We start from the raw sequence: 17,244 nt of genomic DNA, 5'->3' as shown, positions 1-17,244 counted from the left end.
AGAGCCATGCATTGGAGCCATTAAGAAGTCCACTACCCTCTGTGTATCTACCTGGCATGTTTTTGTTTAGGTTTGTTATATCTCCTGACTTTGATATGAGTGCTTGTAGCTCAAAGAACTAACTTTCTGTTTATTCTGTAATTATCTATGGCCTCATTCAGTATTAATTCCCAAAAACCTGACACTCTGTGTTATTGAGAGGTCAGTATTCTGGTACATCTAATGCCCTGTGTGATCATGGCTGAGACAGATGGACAGTCAAGTACCATTGCCAGCAAATAAGACCTACCATCTGTTGATATATTCACATACTCAAATCCTTACCTTATTTCATTATTAAACCCATTGATGTAAAAAGGAAAAGGAATCAATATCCTATTGGATCAAGCCTACTGATTTATTTGAAATAAAGGTAAGATAACCTGAATAATTTATGATATAGAGGAAATGTATTAGAATCTTAAGTATTTTAGAGAGGTATCAGAAATAAGGAAACTATAGGTCTGAATAGACAGATACCTGGCAACATGGGAAAGGAACAGATATGTAGAAAAAGGTACACTGATGTTGGCCTTGGAGTACACAATGAAACAGGGCAAGGGCTAATAAAGTTTTGCCAAGAGAACGCACTGGTCATAGCAAACACCCTCTTCGAACAACACAAGAGAAGACTCTACACATGGACATCACCAAATGGTCAATACTGAAATCAGATTGATTATATTCTTTGCAGCCAAAGATGGAGAAGCTCTATACAGTCAGCAAAACAAGACTAGGAGCTGACTGTGGCTCAGATCATGAACTCTTTATTGCCAAATTCAGACTTAAGTTGAAGAAAGTAGGGAAAACCACTAGACCATTCAGGTATGACCTAAATCAAATCCCTTACGATTATACAGTGGAAGTGACAAACAGATTCAAGGGATTAGATCTGATAGACAGAGTGCCCGAAGAACTATGGATGGAGGTTCATGACATTGCACAGGAGGCAGTGATCAAAACCATCCCCAAGAAAAAGAAATGCAAAAAGGCAAAATGGTTGTCTGAGGAGGCTTTACAAATAGCTGAGAAAAGAAGAGAAGTGAAAGGCAAAGAAAAAAAGGAAAGATATACTCATTTGAATGCAGAATTCCAAAGAACAGCAAAGAGAGATAAGAAAGCCTTCCTCAGTGATCAGTGCAAAGAAATAGAGGAAAACAATAGAATGGGAAAGACTAGTGATCGCTTCAAGAAACTTAGAGATACCAAGAGAATTTTTCACGCAAAAATGGGCAAAATCAAGGACAGAAATGGTATAGACCGAACAGAAGCAGAAGATATTAAGAAGAGTTGGCAAGAATACACAGAAGAACTATTCAAAAAGATCTTCATGACCCAGATAATCATGATAGTGTGATCACTCACCTAGAGCCAGACTGGAATGCAGAATCAAGTGGACCTTAGGAACCATCACTATGAACAAAGCTAGTGGAGGTGATGGAATTCTAGCTGAGCTATTTCACATCCTAAAAGATGATGCTGTGAAAGTGCTGCACTCAATATGCCAGCAAATTTGGGAAACTCAGCAGTGGCCACAGGACTGGAAAAGGTCAGTTTTCATTCCAATCCCAAAAAAAGGCAATGCCAAAGAATGCTCAAACTACTGCACAATTGCACTCATCTCACACACTAGCAAAGTAATGCTCAAAATTCTCCAATCCAGACTTCAACAGTATGTTAACTGAGGACTTCCAGGTATTCAAGCTGGATTTAGAAAAGGGAGAGGAACCAGAGGTCAAATTGCCAACATCCGTTTGCTAGATAATAGAAAAAGCAAGAGAGTTCCAGATAAACGTCTACTTCTGCTTCATTGACTATGCCAAAGCCTTTACTGTGTGGATCCCAACAAACTGGAAAATTCTTAAAGAGATGGAAATATAAGACCAACTGACCTGCCTCCTGAGAAATATGTATGCAGGTCAAGAAGCAACAGTTAGAACTAGACATGGAACAACAGACTGGTTCCAAATTGGGAAAGGAGTACGTCAGGGCTGTATATTGTCACCCTGCTTATTTAACTTATATGCAGAGTACATCATGAGACATGCCAAGTTGGATGAAGCACAAGCTGGAATCAAGATTGCCGGGAAAAATATCAATAACCTCAGATATGCAGATGACACCACCCTTATGGCAGAAAGCGAAGAACTAAAGAGCCTCTTGATGAAAGTGAAAGAAGAGAGTGAAAAACTGGCTTAAAACTCAACATTCAGAAAACTAAGATCATGGCACCCGGTTCCATCGCTTCATGGCAAGTAGATGGGGAAACAATGGAAACAGTGAGAATCTTTCTTTGGGCTTCAAAATAACTGCAGATGGTGACTGCAGCCATGAAAGTAAAAGACACTTGCTCCTTGGAAGAAAAGTTTTGACCAACCTAGACAGCATATTAAAAAACAGAGACGTTACTTTGCCAACAAAGGTCAGTCTAGTCAAAGCTATAGTTTTTCCAGTCGTCATGTATGGATGTGAGAGTTGGACTATAAAGAAAGATGAGCACTGAAGAATGGATGCTTTTGAACTGTGGTGTTGGAGAAGACTCTTGAGAGTCCCTTGGACAGCAAGGAGATCATACCAGTCCATTCTAAAGGAAATCAGTCCTGAATATTCATTGGAAGGACTGATGCTGAAGCTGAAACTCCAATACTTTGGCCACCTGATGCAAAGAACTGACTCATGTGAAAAGACTGATGCTGGGAAAGATTGAAGACAGGAAGAGAAGGGGATGACAGAGGATGAGATGGTTGGATGGCATCAAAGACTCAATGGACATGAGTTTGAATAAACTCCAGGAGTTGGTGACGAACAGGGAGGCCTGGGGTGCCACAGTCCATGGGGTCACAAAAACGACTGAGCGACTGAACTGAAGTGATGTTCTTGGAAAGAGTTGCTTAATAGGGTCTGAGTAGAGAGAACTTCAGATAATGAGCATCATAAAAATGTACATATCCTCTGACCATTTACTTCTACCTCTGGGGCTCTAGGTTAAGGAAATACTTCCAAATTATAGAAAATGTCGTATTTATCAAGCTTTTTATCCTAACCTTTATGAAGAATTGGAAACAACCACAATACATAATTGAGGATTGCTTAAATTATGGGATTGTCATTCAGGGTAATTTTATGAGTACATTAAAAATGATGACTATGAAAGCTAGTTTCTTAACTAGAGAAAGGACTCTTAGAATCAATGAATTTAGAAAGCAGTCCAAGCAGCATGGTTTGAATCTCTTCTTCAGTTACTAAAAAAGGCTTCAAAGTGAAATCCCTTTGTTAAACACAAAAAGAAACTGTAACTGAATTAAAATTAAACTGTGAAATTAAAAAAGACCTTGAAAGGAGAAAAATCAGGTTTCTGTTTATAGGAACACAGAATGAGAAAGACATGCATAAAATTAATGGCAAAACCATATATTTGATCACATAAAAATTTTTGTGTATAAAAAACTGAAAGCAAAATAAAAAGACAAAAAACTTGGGACTACATCTGTGGCAGGAATCACAGAAAACAGATGATTGATATTTTAAGTGATCTTACAGTCAATAAGAAAACACAATACTCTAAGGAGAAAAAAAAATGGACAAGTCAGGAGATCTCACAAAAGATATCCCAGGGGTCAAAAAGTCGGAGAATGGGTGTTCAACTTAATAAGCATCAAAGAAATAGAAATCAAACAATGGGATGCTTTTTATTCCTCTGAAATTGCAGATTTGAATAAAATGAGTTTGCCCAAGGTTATGGAAGGGTCTGCTTTTGGAGAGCAGTTTGATCTGTGTCAAAATTTTTAAAGTATAATTGATTTTATTACCTCTCTGTTAGGCATGATGTAAACGGTAGACAAGGATTATCTCTTGCAATCCTCAGAATCACCCTTTCAGGTAAATAACATGGTTATTTCCATATTAATGATGTAGAAAATGAAGTGTTGGAGGAATAATCCAAACTTCTTCAAGGTTCCTTATATAGTATAATGGAGCCAGAACATCAGACACACCTGATGTTGTCACCAGAGTGTGAACCAACCATGCTTGCCTAACAGTTTATCCCCTAGATATTTATGTATCTAAGACTGAATATGTTTATCACAGTATTTTGTAAGAGCAGAAACCTTTCAAAACAATTGAAATGCCCAACAGTCTACTCCATGGAATACAATGCCGGTATTAAAAATCATATTGAACCAGAAAATATTCATGGGAAAATGTTTGTAATACATTTGTGAAAGGGGCAGATTTCAAAACCATGTTTATAATAAAAATATAGTTTTTAAATACGGAGAAGCTCTTTTGCTGATGGAGAAGCCAACAAAAACAAGACCAGGAACTGACTGTGGCTCAGATCATTTTCTCAGTCAGCGCCAAAGAATTGATGCTTTTGAACTGTGGTGTTGGAGAAGACTCTTGAGAGTCCCTTGGACAGCAAGATCAAACCAGTCCATCCTAAAGGAAATCAGTCCTGAATATTCATTGGAAGGACTGATGCTGAAGCTGAAACTCCAATACTTTGGCCATCTGATGTGAAGAACTGACTCACTGGAAAAGACTCTGATGCTGGGAAAGATTGAAGGCGGGAAGAGAAGGGGATGACAAAGGATGAGATTGTTGGATGGCATCACCGACTCAGTGGACATGAGTTTGGGTAAACTTTGGGAGTTGGTGACAGACAGGGAAGCCTGGCATGCCGTAGTCCATGGGGTCGCAAGGACTCAGACACGACTGAGTGACTGAACTGAACTGAACTGATGTTCCATATGGCTTTCTTTTTGCATTAAACTTCAATTTTTATATATTTATGTGTCATTTTGATAGTGCTTTTATCACCAATGTACTAGACAAACTGATGAAATAGAAAAAATGAAAGGCATGGTGCTCCTACACCAATAAGGCACTTTTATTATGCTGCCTTTAATGATCAACTCTCATTTAACTTGATAGTGGTAAAATGAAACTGACTGAAGAGGGGGTGGAGACTTCCTGTATCACTCACATAAGTACTTGAAACCTTGCAATAACACTTTGGCAGAAGGACTGGGAATTGTAACAAGAATTCCCACATCGGGCTTCCAGCCCTTAAGAATGAATCGGCTGCTGACTCCTTCACTGTCCCTCTGACTTTCCTGGCACTTTGCCAGGTTCCCTAATTCTTTCCCATGGTAAAGAGTTTGGGAAGCTAATATTTCAGTTTTTTAATCTGGTGTTTCCTATTCTCTTTAGATTGATGTGCTTAGTTAAAAAAAAAAAAAACTGGTGTTTTTATTTTTATTGTGATGGAAATGGAGAAGTGGACCATCAGTGTTTATATTACTTTTAGCTTACAGAACATTGGATTTGGAAGTTTAGATGTTAGTACAGAGCGAACATCCAGGTCTCTTGGTGCCCAAATGTGTATTTGTCATTGTTTCTATGAACAGGTTCCTGGCATTAATTTACCCGTCAACCAACTGACCTATTTCTTCGCTGCAGTCCTCATTAGCGGTGTTGTACATGAAATTGGACATGGAATAGCAGCTATTAGGTAATGATATTTCCCTCTTTCTCTATATATATATGGGATGCAAAAAAAGCATTTCATTTAGAAGGACTTATTACTAAAATCTGGGACTTCCCAGGTGGTGCTAATGGCAAAGAACCCACCTGCCAATGCAGGAGAAATAAGAGACACGGGTTTGATCCCTGGGTTGGGAAGATCCTCTGGAGTAGGGAAAGGCAACCCACTCCAGTATTCTTGCCTGGAGAATTCCATGGACAGAGGAGCCTGACGTACTACAGTCCATGGGATCGCAGAGTCGGGCACGACTGAAGCAACTTACCACTCACACATTACTAAAATCTGCTACATTTGATACTTTTTCTTTCTGTGACTACTGCCCAGTGCATATCCACCATTATTACTTTAAGCTACCTTCTCTTTTGTAGACATTAATATATTGATGAATATGCTTAGTTAATTGTGCACATCTATAATCTGGGACTTTCTGTCCTTTGTCCTTTGCCAGCATGGTTATATCCTCATAGTGCATCACTATTTTCATCCAATCCCGAAACCTAATCTTTATATTCATCATTGGATCAGAATGATAACCACTGCAGTCAAATCCCATCCACCTGCCTTCTTAGTACTTACTTTGGCTCATCATCTGAAATACTTTCCTGCTTCTACTCATGGCCTCTGCTGCCTACAGCAAGAACACTGAAAGCTCTGGGTTTGTTAACAAATATCATAGCCTGTCTAGAAAACCAAGTGGGAAAAGATAAGGGAGGATGAGACCTGGGACTTGCTTCAAGTATCATGCCCTGTTCTTGTCTTGACTCTCCAAGTGTATCATTGTAATTATACCTGAGCATTTTAAAGTCTCCTAAATGTGTGAAATCGTGATAGGGGAGAGAGTGAGTCACAACTCCCCTTTATTCCTGATAATGAACACACATACTGATGGGAATGTGTTTCATCCTTTGGGTGTGTGGACCACATAAAAAGTTTTAAAGGAGAAGATTTAATCATTTCTTATTACTTTCCAGTTGCTTATGAAAAGAGTCTGTTGACTCTCATCTTGACAGAGAGTCTTGACCCTCATCTTGACAGAGCATATACTGTTACACAGGTGTGCCATGTAGTGGTTTAAATGGGCGGCTAGTTTTTTTTCTCTCTTTCATCTTTGTTTCCTCTTCTTTAGCTCTGTAGCTTTTAGGGTTTTACATAGAAAAGCATTGTTATTAACAGTTTAATAATTCATAATATGTTTATGAAATAGTATGGGTAATTTTTTATAAAATCCCAGTTGCTGAGAAAAAGTGAATTTTACAGTCATCTTAGATATTTAATGCTAGGTGACAGCACAAAATATTTAGATGATACTTTTTGTCAGAGTAGCTGAGTGGTCTTTTGAGGCTTTTAAATGTAATTCCATTTTTAGAGAATGAGTTGATAAAAAAACAGTTATCTTGAGGACAATCTGAGCATTATGTATTTTAAAATGTACTTAACATTAATTCAGCAATAATACATTTAGATAAAATGCCATCCTTATAATAGCTAAGACAAATATAAATATTTAATTATTTATTAATACTTGAATTCTATTTTCTACCATCTCCTTCCCTGAAAATAATTCAGAGTAAACCATAAAAATGTTTTTTTTTTTTTTAGTTTCTCACAGAAATATTATTGCTTTGTATTTGTGACTAATTTTAAGTTATTTGCTCAGCATATTGGTTTCTAAAAACTTTGAAGTTATAAGCTATTTCAGAATGCCCTGTTTTACAAAACATAATTTCACTGATAACTAAATCTGTATGCTATTATAAAATTATGATATACATGTATATCATATATAATTCTTTGTCCAGAGAGACTTGTATTTTAAACAAGAATTTGAATTACATTGGGGAGTTTTATGATTACATGCATTATTAATTTGAAAAATGTGATACTAGTAGTAAATTCCTTTTTCTTATGTGATTTCTTAGGGAACAAGTTCGATTTAATGGCTTTGGGATTTTTCTCTTCATTATTTATCCTGGAGCATTTGTTGATCTGTTCACCACTCATTTGCAACTTATATCACCAGTCCAACAGCTAAGGATATTTTGTGCAGGTAAAAGATTTAAATTTCTTTATATATCTGTGTGATTAGTGGTTTTATGGAAAGTACTCACATCACAAATGTGGTTGATAAACTCAGATTATAAGACTTTAAGTTCAAGGTAGTAGAGCAAAATAATTTACATTGCAGTTTTTTACCCCATTTTTTAACATGAGTTATTTTTAAAAGATTAAAAGTAAAATGAGCAGAACATACCATGAAAATATGGATAAAGCATTGAAGTAGACATGTTCAGTTCAGTCGCTCAGTCGTGTCCCTGTCCATCACCAACTCCTGGAGTCCACCGAAACCCATGTCCATTGAGTCTGTGATGCCATCCAACCATTTCATCCGAAGCAGACATGGGAGGTCACTAAATAATCATAAGGAATATAATCCATGATGAAAATGTAATCATGCGTCTTACTGAATAAACAAATCATCAAAACAAAAATAGAAAAAAGTACCAGGAAAAAACACAAACGTAATAAAGGAGGCTTGTCTCTCAACAAATGGCAGTTATGTACGAAAAAGTCTTTATTGTTGAAGCTCTGATTACTAAGATAAAAGTCAATAGTTATGTCAAACCCTATACCATGACAGTTTATTTTCAAGTGCCCAGGAAACTAATAAAAATTGGCCAGTTAAATTCAAAATCATAATTGCAGTATTTTTTTAAATGGTAATGAAGTAATGTGTAAAGTTTTGCTAAAATGAAAAGTCACTACCTTAGGCAGTTATTATGAAATAAGAAATGAAAGTATATCAGTTAAGCAGTCAACTAAAGAAATGAGAAAAGAACTATGAAATAGGTAAGAATTGATGTAATTAGTATAGATAGATAGATACAGTCGGTTAGTCGTGTCCAACTCTTTGCGATCCCATGGACTGTAGCCTGCCAGGCTCCTCTGTCCGTGGAATTCTCCAGGCAAGAATACTGCATCAGTTCAGTTCAGTCACTCAATTGTGTCCAATTCTTGGCGACCCCGTGGACTGCAGCACGCCAGGCTTTCCTGCCCATCACCAACTCCCAGAGCCTGCTCAAACTCATGTCCATCAAGTCAGTGATGCCATCCAACCATCTCATCCTCTGTCGTCCCCTTCTCCTCCTGCCTTCAGTCTTTCCCAGTATCAGGGTCTTTTCCAATGAGTCAGTCTTCGCATGAGGTGGCCAAAGTATTGGAGTTTCAGCTTCAGCATTAGTCCTTCCAATGAATATTCAGGACTGATTTTCTTTAGGATGAACTGGTTTAATCTCCTTGCAATCCAAGGAGCAAGCGTCTTTTAATTTCATGGCTGCAGTCACCATCTTCGATGATTTTGGAGCCCAGGAAAATAAAGTCTGTCACTGTTTGAATTGTTTCCCCATCTTTTTGCCATGAAGTGATGGGACCAAGGGATTCTCAGGAGTCTTCTCCAACACCACAGTTCAAAAGCATCAATTTTTCCGCGCTCAACTTTATAGTCCAACTCTCACATCCATACATGACTACCGGAAAAACCATAGCTTTGACCAGATGGACCTTTATCTGCTAAGAATACTGCAGTGGGTAGCCATTCCCTTCTCCTGGGGATCTTCCCAACCCAGGGATTAAACCCGGGTCTCCTGCATTGCAGGCAGATTCTTTACCATCTGAGCCACTAGGGAAGCCCCATAATCAGTATGAAAATACACAAAAAGTGTAATAAATTAGAAAAAAAAAAACTTTTAAATTCAAGAGTTCTTGGAAGAACAAAAGATTAAGCAATGGAGAAAACATTTATAGACAGAATTAGCAGTCAGATTGGGGAATGACAACTGATACAGAGAAATTTTAAACAATTATAAAAGTGTTCTTTCTTCATCTGCAAAAAATTTTCACAAACCTGGATAATTATTTTTTAAATAGCCTAAATTAACCCCAGCAGAAATAGAAAAAAAAATTATAAATAGGATGATTACCACAGAAGAAATTAAGGAAGTTGAAGAATGGTCCTGAAAGTTCAATATGTAGAATTATTTCAAATCTTGAAGAAAAGATTTTTCTTTTCAATTCCAATTTAGCATAAACTTTCCAGATTACATATAGAAGGAAGCCAAGAATTTTTTTAAAGTTGGTGTACTAACACTGCTGTATCCTGTAAAGCACACAAAAAAATTCTATAGACAGTCGGTGCATGTAAACAACACAAAGATGGCTTAACATTAGGAAATGTTATATGTGAATGTGGTAAACACTGATTACCCTTAAGGGAAAAATATAACCTCAGCAGATATTGAAATGGGTATTTAATAAAATTCAATATCCATTAATGCTTAAAAAACAAAAATCTTTAGAAAAAGTGGAAATAGTTGGATATTTACTAATGGTATAAAACTTAAAAGCATTTCTATTAAAGCACTGGCCCCTAACCTTTTGGGAACCTGGGACCAGTTTTGTGGAAGACAAAAACCAGGGGTTGAGGGGTGGATATGGTTCAAATGGTAATGCAAGTGATGGACCAGTGCTAGTCTATGGCCCAGCACCTTGTATTAAAGGAAAAGACAGGCATTCCCACTATCACTGATATTGTTAAACGGTCTATAAATGTGGGTCGGTGCAATTAAAAATTTTTTTAGTGCAATTAAGTTTAAAAAAAGCATAAATATTAGAAAAGGATAGGTCTTCTCCTCCCTCCCCCCTATCCCCTCCATACTCATACAGGTGGTGGAGTAGAAGGGGAGGGACAATGAAAATCAATGAAAATGAAACAAAAAATTATGCAGAGCCTGGTTGCTATACTCAAAAGAAACACTTGCTTAGCACGCTAAGCAGCGCGGGTACGGGGGTGGGGGAGATGGCGCATGTGCGAGCGTACAACTGTGGGCACGTACTGGACTGTGGGCACGTACAACTGTGGGGCGCCTCAGCTTAGAAGCGCATGTGCAAGGTGCCCCAAAGCGCATGCGCAAGGTTCCCCAAAGCGCATGTGCGCTGCCAACCCAGGAGCACTTGCGCCTCGTCCGCGTCGTGCTCTGCAACCGCGCGCACTTTCTTGCAAAGCACGAGGTTTTCTCCTTTCGGCTTTTTTTTCCGCGGCCTTTTGGTCACCAGTCCGCTGATTAGTAGCCTCTGAAGAGCCCTCAGCCATGGACTCCCACGAGTCATTCTATGTCACAGAGGACCTGGAGTTGTATCCAGAGATCGTGGGGCTGCAGCAGGTGCAGCTGGCGCCCGTCTCTGAGGAGAGCCTCTACGAGGAGACCGTCTGTGAGGAGACCGTCTGTAAGGAGACCGTCTGTGAGGAGACCGTCTATGAGGAGACCGTCTGTGAGGAGACCGTCTATGAGGAGACCGTCTGTGAGGAGACCGTCTGTGAGGAGACCGTCTGTGAGGAGACCGTCTCTGTGGAGACCATGGGGACGGAGGCAATCATGGAATACAAGGATGTCACCGGCAATTGGTTCCATGGTGGCCACCACTATCCACCTCTGATTGCGCTGCAGCCTCTTTTTACAAGCAGTCCAGCCCAAGGGGACCGTGACCAAGAAATGGTCGTGGTGCAGACGCGGGAGGAGGTTGTGACCTGCTGCCAAACCGAAAGCCTTCAGGCCAGTGACCAGACTTTCATCCCAGGCCTCGACGACAGCTACTTTGAGCAGACCTTGTCTCCTCTGTCAGGCTCCACGTCTTCCTCAGCCTGCAACTTCAGCAGGAAGCCCAGCGGCCACGGCCAGAAACCCCACGGTAAGAAGGGTTACCCGGGCAGTGAGGCGACGGTGGGAAGCAGCTCCGAGGGAGGCCCTAAGAAGTGGGAGCAGAAGCAGGTCGAGATCCAAACCCTAGAGGGTCAGTTCTCTGTCACCATGTGGTCCGCAACCAATAAGAAAGACCCTGAGGCTGGACAGACTGAGAACTCAGTTCCTGATTATTCAGAGTACTTGACGGGTAAAAAACTGCCTCCTGAGGGAATTCCTGGTATTGATCTCTCAGATCCCAAACAACTGGCCGAATTTGCTAAAATGAAACCTAAAAATACTAAAGATGATGTGCCGAGAACAGTAGCTTGCCCTCACACAGGCTGCTTGAAGATGTTCAGGGATAGAGCTGCTTTGAAAAAACATATGCACACCCATGGTCCCAGAGTTCATGTCTGTGCAGAATGTGGCAAAGCTTTTGTTGAAGGCTCAAAATTGAAACGTCATCAACTGGTGCATACCGGAGAGAAGCCATTTCAGTGCACCTTTGAAGGCTGCGGAAAACGCTTTTCCCTAGATTTCAACCTGCGCACCCACGTGCGAATCCATACCGGAGATAGGCCCTACGTGTGCCCTTTCAGTTGCTGTAATAGAAGGTTTTCTCAGTCAACTAACCTGAAATCTCATATCTTAACACATACTAAGAATAAAAATAGGAAGTAAAAAGAAGGGAAGACTCTTCTCAGGCTCGGAAAGTGTCTTCCAGTTGTGTAATTGAAAATGAATATGCCTCTCTTTCGTAGACTGTTTCTAGAAAAGAATTTTGTGACTGACTCCAGTATATCTAAGGGTTAAGTTTTGATAGATTTAGTAAAAATAAAATTAAAAGGTTAAAAAAAAAGGACAAAAAAAGAAAAGAAAAAAAAAGTAATTCTTCATATAACATTGTTAAGAAGTTCTGTCTTGTTCTGTAGTTTTGTCTTGTTCTGTAATACCACTTGAAAAATAGGATTTTGTAATGCTTGCTCGTGGATCTCACATCAAAAGACTGTTCTTTAAAAAAAGAAAAGACTGTTCTTTATCCAACTGTGATAAAAATGGGACTTTTCACATTACTTTAAAATGAAGTTTTGCCTATTGTTTGAATTTTTGAAGTTCTGTATTTTCTAAATGTTCATGTTTATATTTTTTAAGAATATGTTTAGTACTAAAAAAAAAGAATATGCTTAGTAGTTCTGTGTATAGTTTTTCTGGAAGTAGATAACTTTGCTTGCAGGTTTTCTTTAAATGAGTGAACTGCTGCTGCTGCTAAGTCGCTTCAGTCGTGTCCAACTCTGTGCGACCCCATAGACGGCAGCCCACCAGGCTCCCCGTCCCTGGGATTCTCCAGGCAAGAAAGTGGGTTGCCATATCCTTCTCCAGTGCATGAAAGTGAAAGGTGAAAGCGAAGTCGCTCGGTGGTGTCTGACTCTTCGCCACCCCATGGACTGCAGCCTACCAGGCTCCTCCATCCATGGGATTTTCCAGGCAAGAGTACTGGAGTGGGGTGCCATTGCCTTCTCCGAAAAAAACTTATATAGGTTTTGTTTGCTATCTTAATTTTGGTTGTATTCTTTGACATTAATGAATGTTACATAACAGTGTTTTAACTGCATTGAATTAGTAGTTTTGAATATTAGGTAAGTTGTAGTAGTCAGTTTAAACCTGTTTTAGTCTTTTTACTCCCCCCGCTCCCCAAATACTGCCAGGTACTGTTGTTTAGTCCTTTCTTTGCCTGTTCAGTTAGGGAATGGTGCTCAGCTGTGGAATACATTGTGTACGTAATGACTCTTACCATTTGGTGTGTAAATCCTTTATAATAGACAAAGCAAAAAATAAAAATACCTGTTCTAAAGAAAAAAACTTGTCTTTATAAGTATTGTAGCTAGAAAATAGAGAAAATGGGGAGGGTGCTAAGTGGCATCTGGTGGGTGGGTAGAGGCCAGGGTTGCTGCTAAACATTTTACAACGCACAGGTCAGTCCCCTACAACAAAGAATTATCTGGCCCAAAGTGCCAGTAGTGCCACTGTTGAGAAACCTGGCTCCAGAGAAAGCAAAAATGGTAACAAAAATTCATTTGGTGCACTGAAAAGCAAATCATTAATGAACAAGAGGTTGTTTAAACAAAGGAAATAAAGGTACCCACATTGCAACTTAGCCATCACTGGAAATCTGAAATCTAGCAGGGTGGTCTGGTACCAGCTGCATCCCTGAAAAGAGATAGGAGGCTCCCCAGAGGGTCAAAGAATCAGTGCTGCTATGTGCCCCTCTGAGTGTTGCTTGGATGAGAAGAGCCAGGGTTGTATGGTGGGGTCATCCTGATAAAGAAGAGGTAGGGTACAACATTTAGGGAGTTCTGTTGGACTGTACCATCGTGAGGAGAAAGCTGAATATAGCACATGGTAGTGGTGGCAAATCTAATCAGTGGGGATGGATTTTTGTGAAATTGTGGGACTAGCAACAGGGTGTGGGGTGGTGGGAGGGGTGGAATAGCTGTATTCCTAAATTAGTTTCACTAGGGTAAATTCCAGTGGGTCAAAGAATCAGAGGGTTTTGTTTGTTTGTTTGGTCTTAATTTTGTTTTTTAAGTGATCTATGAAAGCAATACAAAAGAACACAGATCTTCTACAATCTTGAACTGGGAATAAAGGAGCCATTTGACCACACCAAAATTTAAAATATATGCATAGGCAAAACTATAAACCTAGCCAAACAAACTGGAGGAAATGATCAAAATACCTCATATAGAAGACCAAATTCCTCAATGTATGTATTACAAATAATAATACATATCAATTCGTTTTTTTAAAAATTCAAAAAATGCAAACTGACAATGGATAAAAGTAAGCAATTCTCAAACAACAATATAACCATTTAATAACCATGAAAAATGTACAAACTCATTCATATTTAAAGAAATAGAAATCAAAACAAAGATTTTACTTTTCACCTGGCAGATAACAGTCTAAAATTATGATAGCATCCAGTGTTGTTTAGAGGGTGGGGAAACATGACAATTATAAGAATATAATGCAGACTTGGAGGTTAACTTTAATGCATATATTTTTGACCCAACAATTCCATTTTTGTATAATTGTCCATACCTTCAGAGATGTGATCTTAATCAGATGCATAACATCATGAGCAAAGTTGTTGCAACACTGTGTGAAAAAGTTAAGATAGCCTAAGTGATCATTAGTAGGGAACCTTATTAATAAGTCAATATGTTTTTTAAAAAATAGATTACTCTGTAGTGGATATAAGGAATAGGTTAGATATGAATGTGCAGATAAGGGAAAAGTCAAAAGTATATAAATGAAAAAGCAAAACACAGTTTCAGATAAATAGCTTGATACCATTGGTGTTTTTATTTTTTATTTATTTTTTATTTTTTTTTTCATTGGTGTTTTTAAAACATCTCTGTGTATAAAACAGAAAGGATTGTTTACCCAATTATGTCTTGGGCTAGAGGAACATCTTGAAATGTACATGAAACATATATTATTAGCTAGAAATCTGGCTGCTGTAATACCTAAAAATAACAGTGACTTAAACACTCATAAAACATTAGAGATGTAAGTAGTTCAATGCTGATAATGGTAATTCTATGATCTGGAGGACTGAAGCGCTTTCTATCTTAGCTTTACGATTTCCCGTGTGCAGCTTCTATGTCGTACACTCAAGTTTAGCTCCATTATAGCTACATTCCAGCCAGTAAGACAATTCCCATCACCTCTGCTCGCATCCTTTTGCTGAAGTACAGTCATATGGCCACAGTCCTCTTAGATCTGGGCGATATCTTTAAGTTACATTTCTATCATTACAGGACACTGGTGCTGTCAGCCTCCTAGGGATGTTTGGAATGTGTGGGGTGGGGGACGTTGGTTGGTTGTCTCGGTGACATATATATGATATATATCCTGTATTGTAAGGGGCAAGACCTGCACACCTAAGAATCACACTGCCCAGAGAGCTGATATTTCCTCCACCCTGCCCCATAAGAAAAACTGTACTAGAGAGCGAGGATTGGTATGGGAGGGGCTGTTACCCGGTGGTATGCTAGTGAATGTTTAGCATATAGCCCAAAGGAAAGGGTGGAAAGTGAAGTCGCTCAGTCGTGTCCGACTTTTGCAACCCCATGGACTGTAGCCTGTCAGGCTCCTCCGTCCATGGGACTTTCAAGGCAAGAGTGCTGGAGTGGATCGCCATTTCTTTCTCCAGGGGATCTTCCCGACCCAGGAATCGAACCAGGGTCTCTCGCACTGCGGGCAGACGCTTCACCGTCTGAGCCACCAGGGAAGCCCCGGAGGGAAGGGTGGAAACCTCTGATAAACCAGCATTTGCTCATGTCTGTAGTATAAATACTCCCACCATGGCCAATTCGAAGGCACCAAGTGGTGCCTCCTAGTGGAGGAATTGGTTAAAGAGGCCCCGTCAGCTGTGGCAAGCTGGTAGGAGCAGGCTCCAGCACAACACTCAATTCTCCGATCTCTATAGAGATGGTGGAGATAGTTTATAGTCTTGATGTAAGATACATACCCCAGTTCAGCAAGAATGTTTTTTACTGCATCATAACTTTTATTTGATAGCTCTAAAGTTCCTTTCAAAGATCACAAGTATGTTTAAATGAATACATAACATTTTCTGAAAAAAAGCTATGGTAAGTAGAAGATACTCTATTCAGTATATGCACATACACACCCCTTTACATAGGTAATAAATGTATATATATTGAGAGAGAATGTAGACTCTAACAGTGTTAAATCGTATTAGCATGTGGTCTTCCTAGTGTTGAATTAACATAGTCATTTTAGATTTCAGTATTTGAAATTAAAGAAGCTTATAACTGAACATGTCTTCTGTACTAATAAATTGATCTATCTGCCTCACAGCTGCTTCTGGTGACTTTCCTAATATATCAGAATGCCTAGGTGTAATGAAATACAACTACCCTGCCCCTGGTTGAACTTACTCTCTTTGTTCCCTCTTTTCAGGTATCTGGCATAATTTCATCCTTGCACTCCTGGGTATTTTAGCTCTTATTCTCCTTCCTGTAATTCTCTTGCCGTTTTACTACACTGGAGTTGGGGTGCTTATCACTGAAGTTGCTGAGGTAAATGATAAGTTGTCTGGGGTATTCCACCAGATTTTGTGAAGTAACACTTAGCATTTTATGTCAGGAACTTTTATTCAAATTCCTCTCATGCACAGAATGTTCAGTTTTTCCTAAAGAAATTACGGTAATCCTTTCGAAGAAATAGTTTTGTGAAACACACTGGCTCTTTTAAAATACTGAAAATTGTTTCTGTTCTGAGTTACAAGAATGATATCAAGATTTTCTACCTGTAATTTGTTGATAAAATGCATCATTTACCTTTACTGTTTGTTTCATAATTGTGCTTTTGAGTCAAATGTCTTTACTCCTAAAAAGTAAGAAAGATGAAACCTAAGCTAGCCAGCCAGAACATTTCATGGGGGTTTTAAGTTATTAATGTCTTCAACTCTGTCTTTCACTCCCTTAGACTACTATGATGGTATCAAGTCATCTCTTCACACTTTGGGAAGAGAAAAATTACGTTTGTGAGCAACTGACTCACATGCTGATATACTCACTGTGCTGACAGTATTGTCTGCATATTTGGGACTGTTTAGATAAGGTCTTGTCTTATCATTTTCTCCCTTGGTGACATAGGAAAATGAAGGCATTCTGGCAACCACTTTCACAAAAAATTTTAATTAGCAGCTTGGGAAAAACTGTCATTTTAATCTTAACTGTTGGTGAGTGAGGTTTGTTTGTTTTTTCAGTTGCAAAAAATTCAAAATCTTAGTCAAGTACGAAAAGTATAATTGTTGGGTTTTATTTTGTTATTTTTCTAGGACTATGCATCATGGATTCAAAGCTGGATTGTTTTTGCATTATTCAA

At 38.9% G+C, this 17,244-nt stretch overlaps 1 protein-coding gene across 2 annotated transcripts in view; it reads left to right on the top strand.

Annotated features, from left to right (window-relative positions):
• Nucleotides 1–17,244, top strand: part of MBTPS2 (membrane bound transcription factor peptidase, site 2) — a 47,053-nt gene that overhangs the window by 10,676 nt on the left and 19,133 nt on the right. The window contains exons 4-6 of one of the 2 annotated variants that reach the window (XM_061407920.1): nucleotides 5,451–5,554; nucleotides 7,507–7,634; nucleotides 16,315–16,433. In XM_061407920.1, the coding sequence (XP_061263904.1) occupies nucleotides 5,451–5,554; nucleotides 7,507–7,634; nucleotides 16,315–16,433 (351 nt within the window). Of the gene's footprint in view, nucleotides 1–5,450; nucleotides 5,555–7,506; nucleotides 7,635–10,762; nucleotides 13,183–16,314; nucleotides 16,434–17,244 lie in introns of those variants that run through there. The other variant, XM_061407918.1, reaches the window with a different exon arrangement.

The sequence above is a fragment of the Bos javanicus genome, chromosome X, assembly GCF_032452875.1.
Source record: "Bos javanicus breed banteng chromosome X, ARS-OSU_banteng_1.0, whole genome shotgun sequence".
In the NCBI taxonomy this organism is placed as follows: Eukaryota; Metazoa; Chordata; class Mammalia; order Artiodactyla; family Bovidae; genus Bos; species Bos javanicus.
Note: the sequence above shows the minus strand (reverse complement) of the source record. Positions and strands in the feature narration are given on the sequence as shown.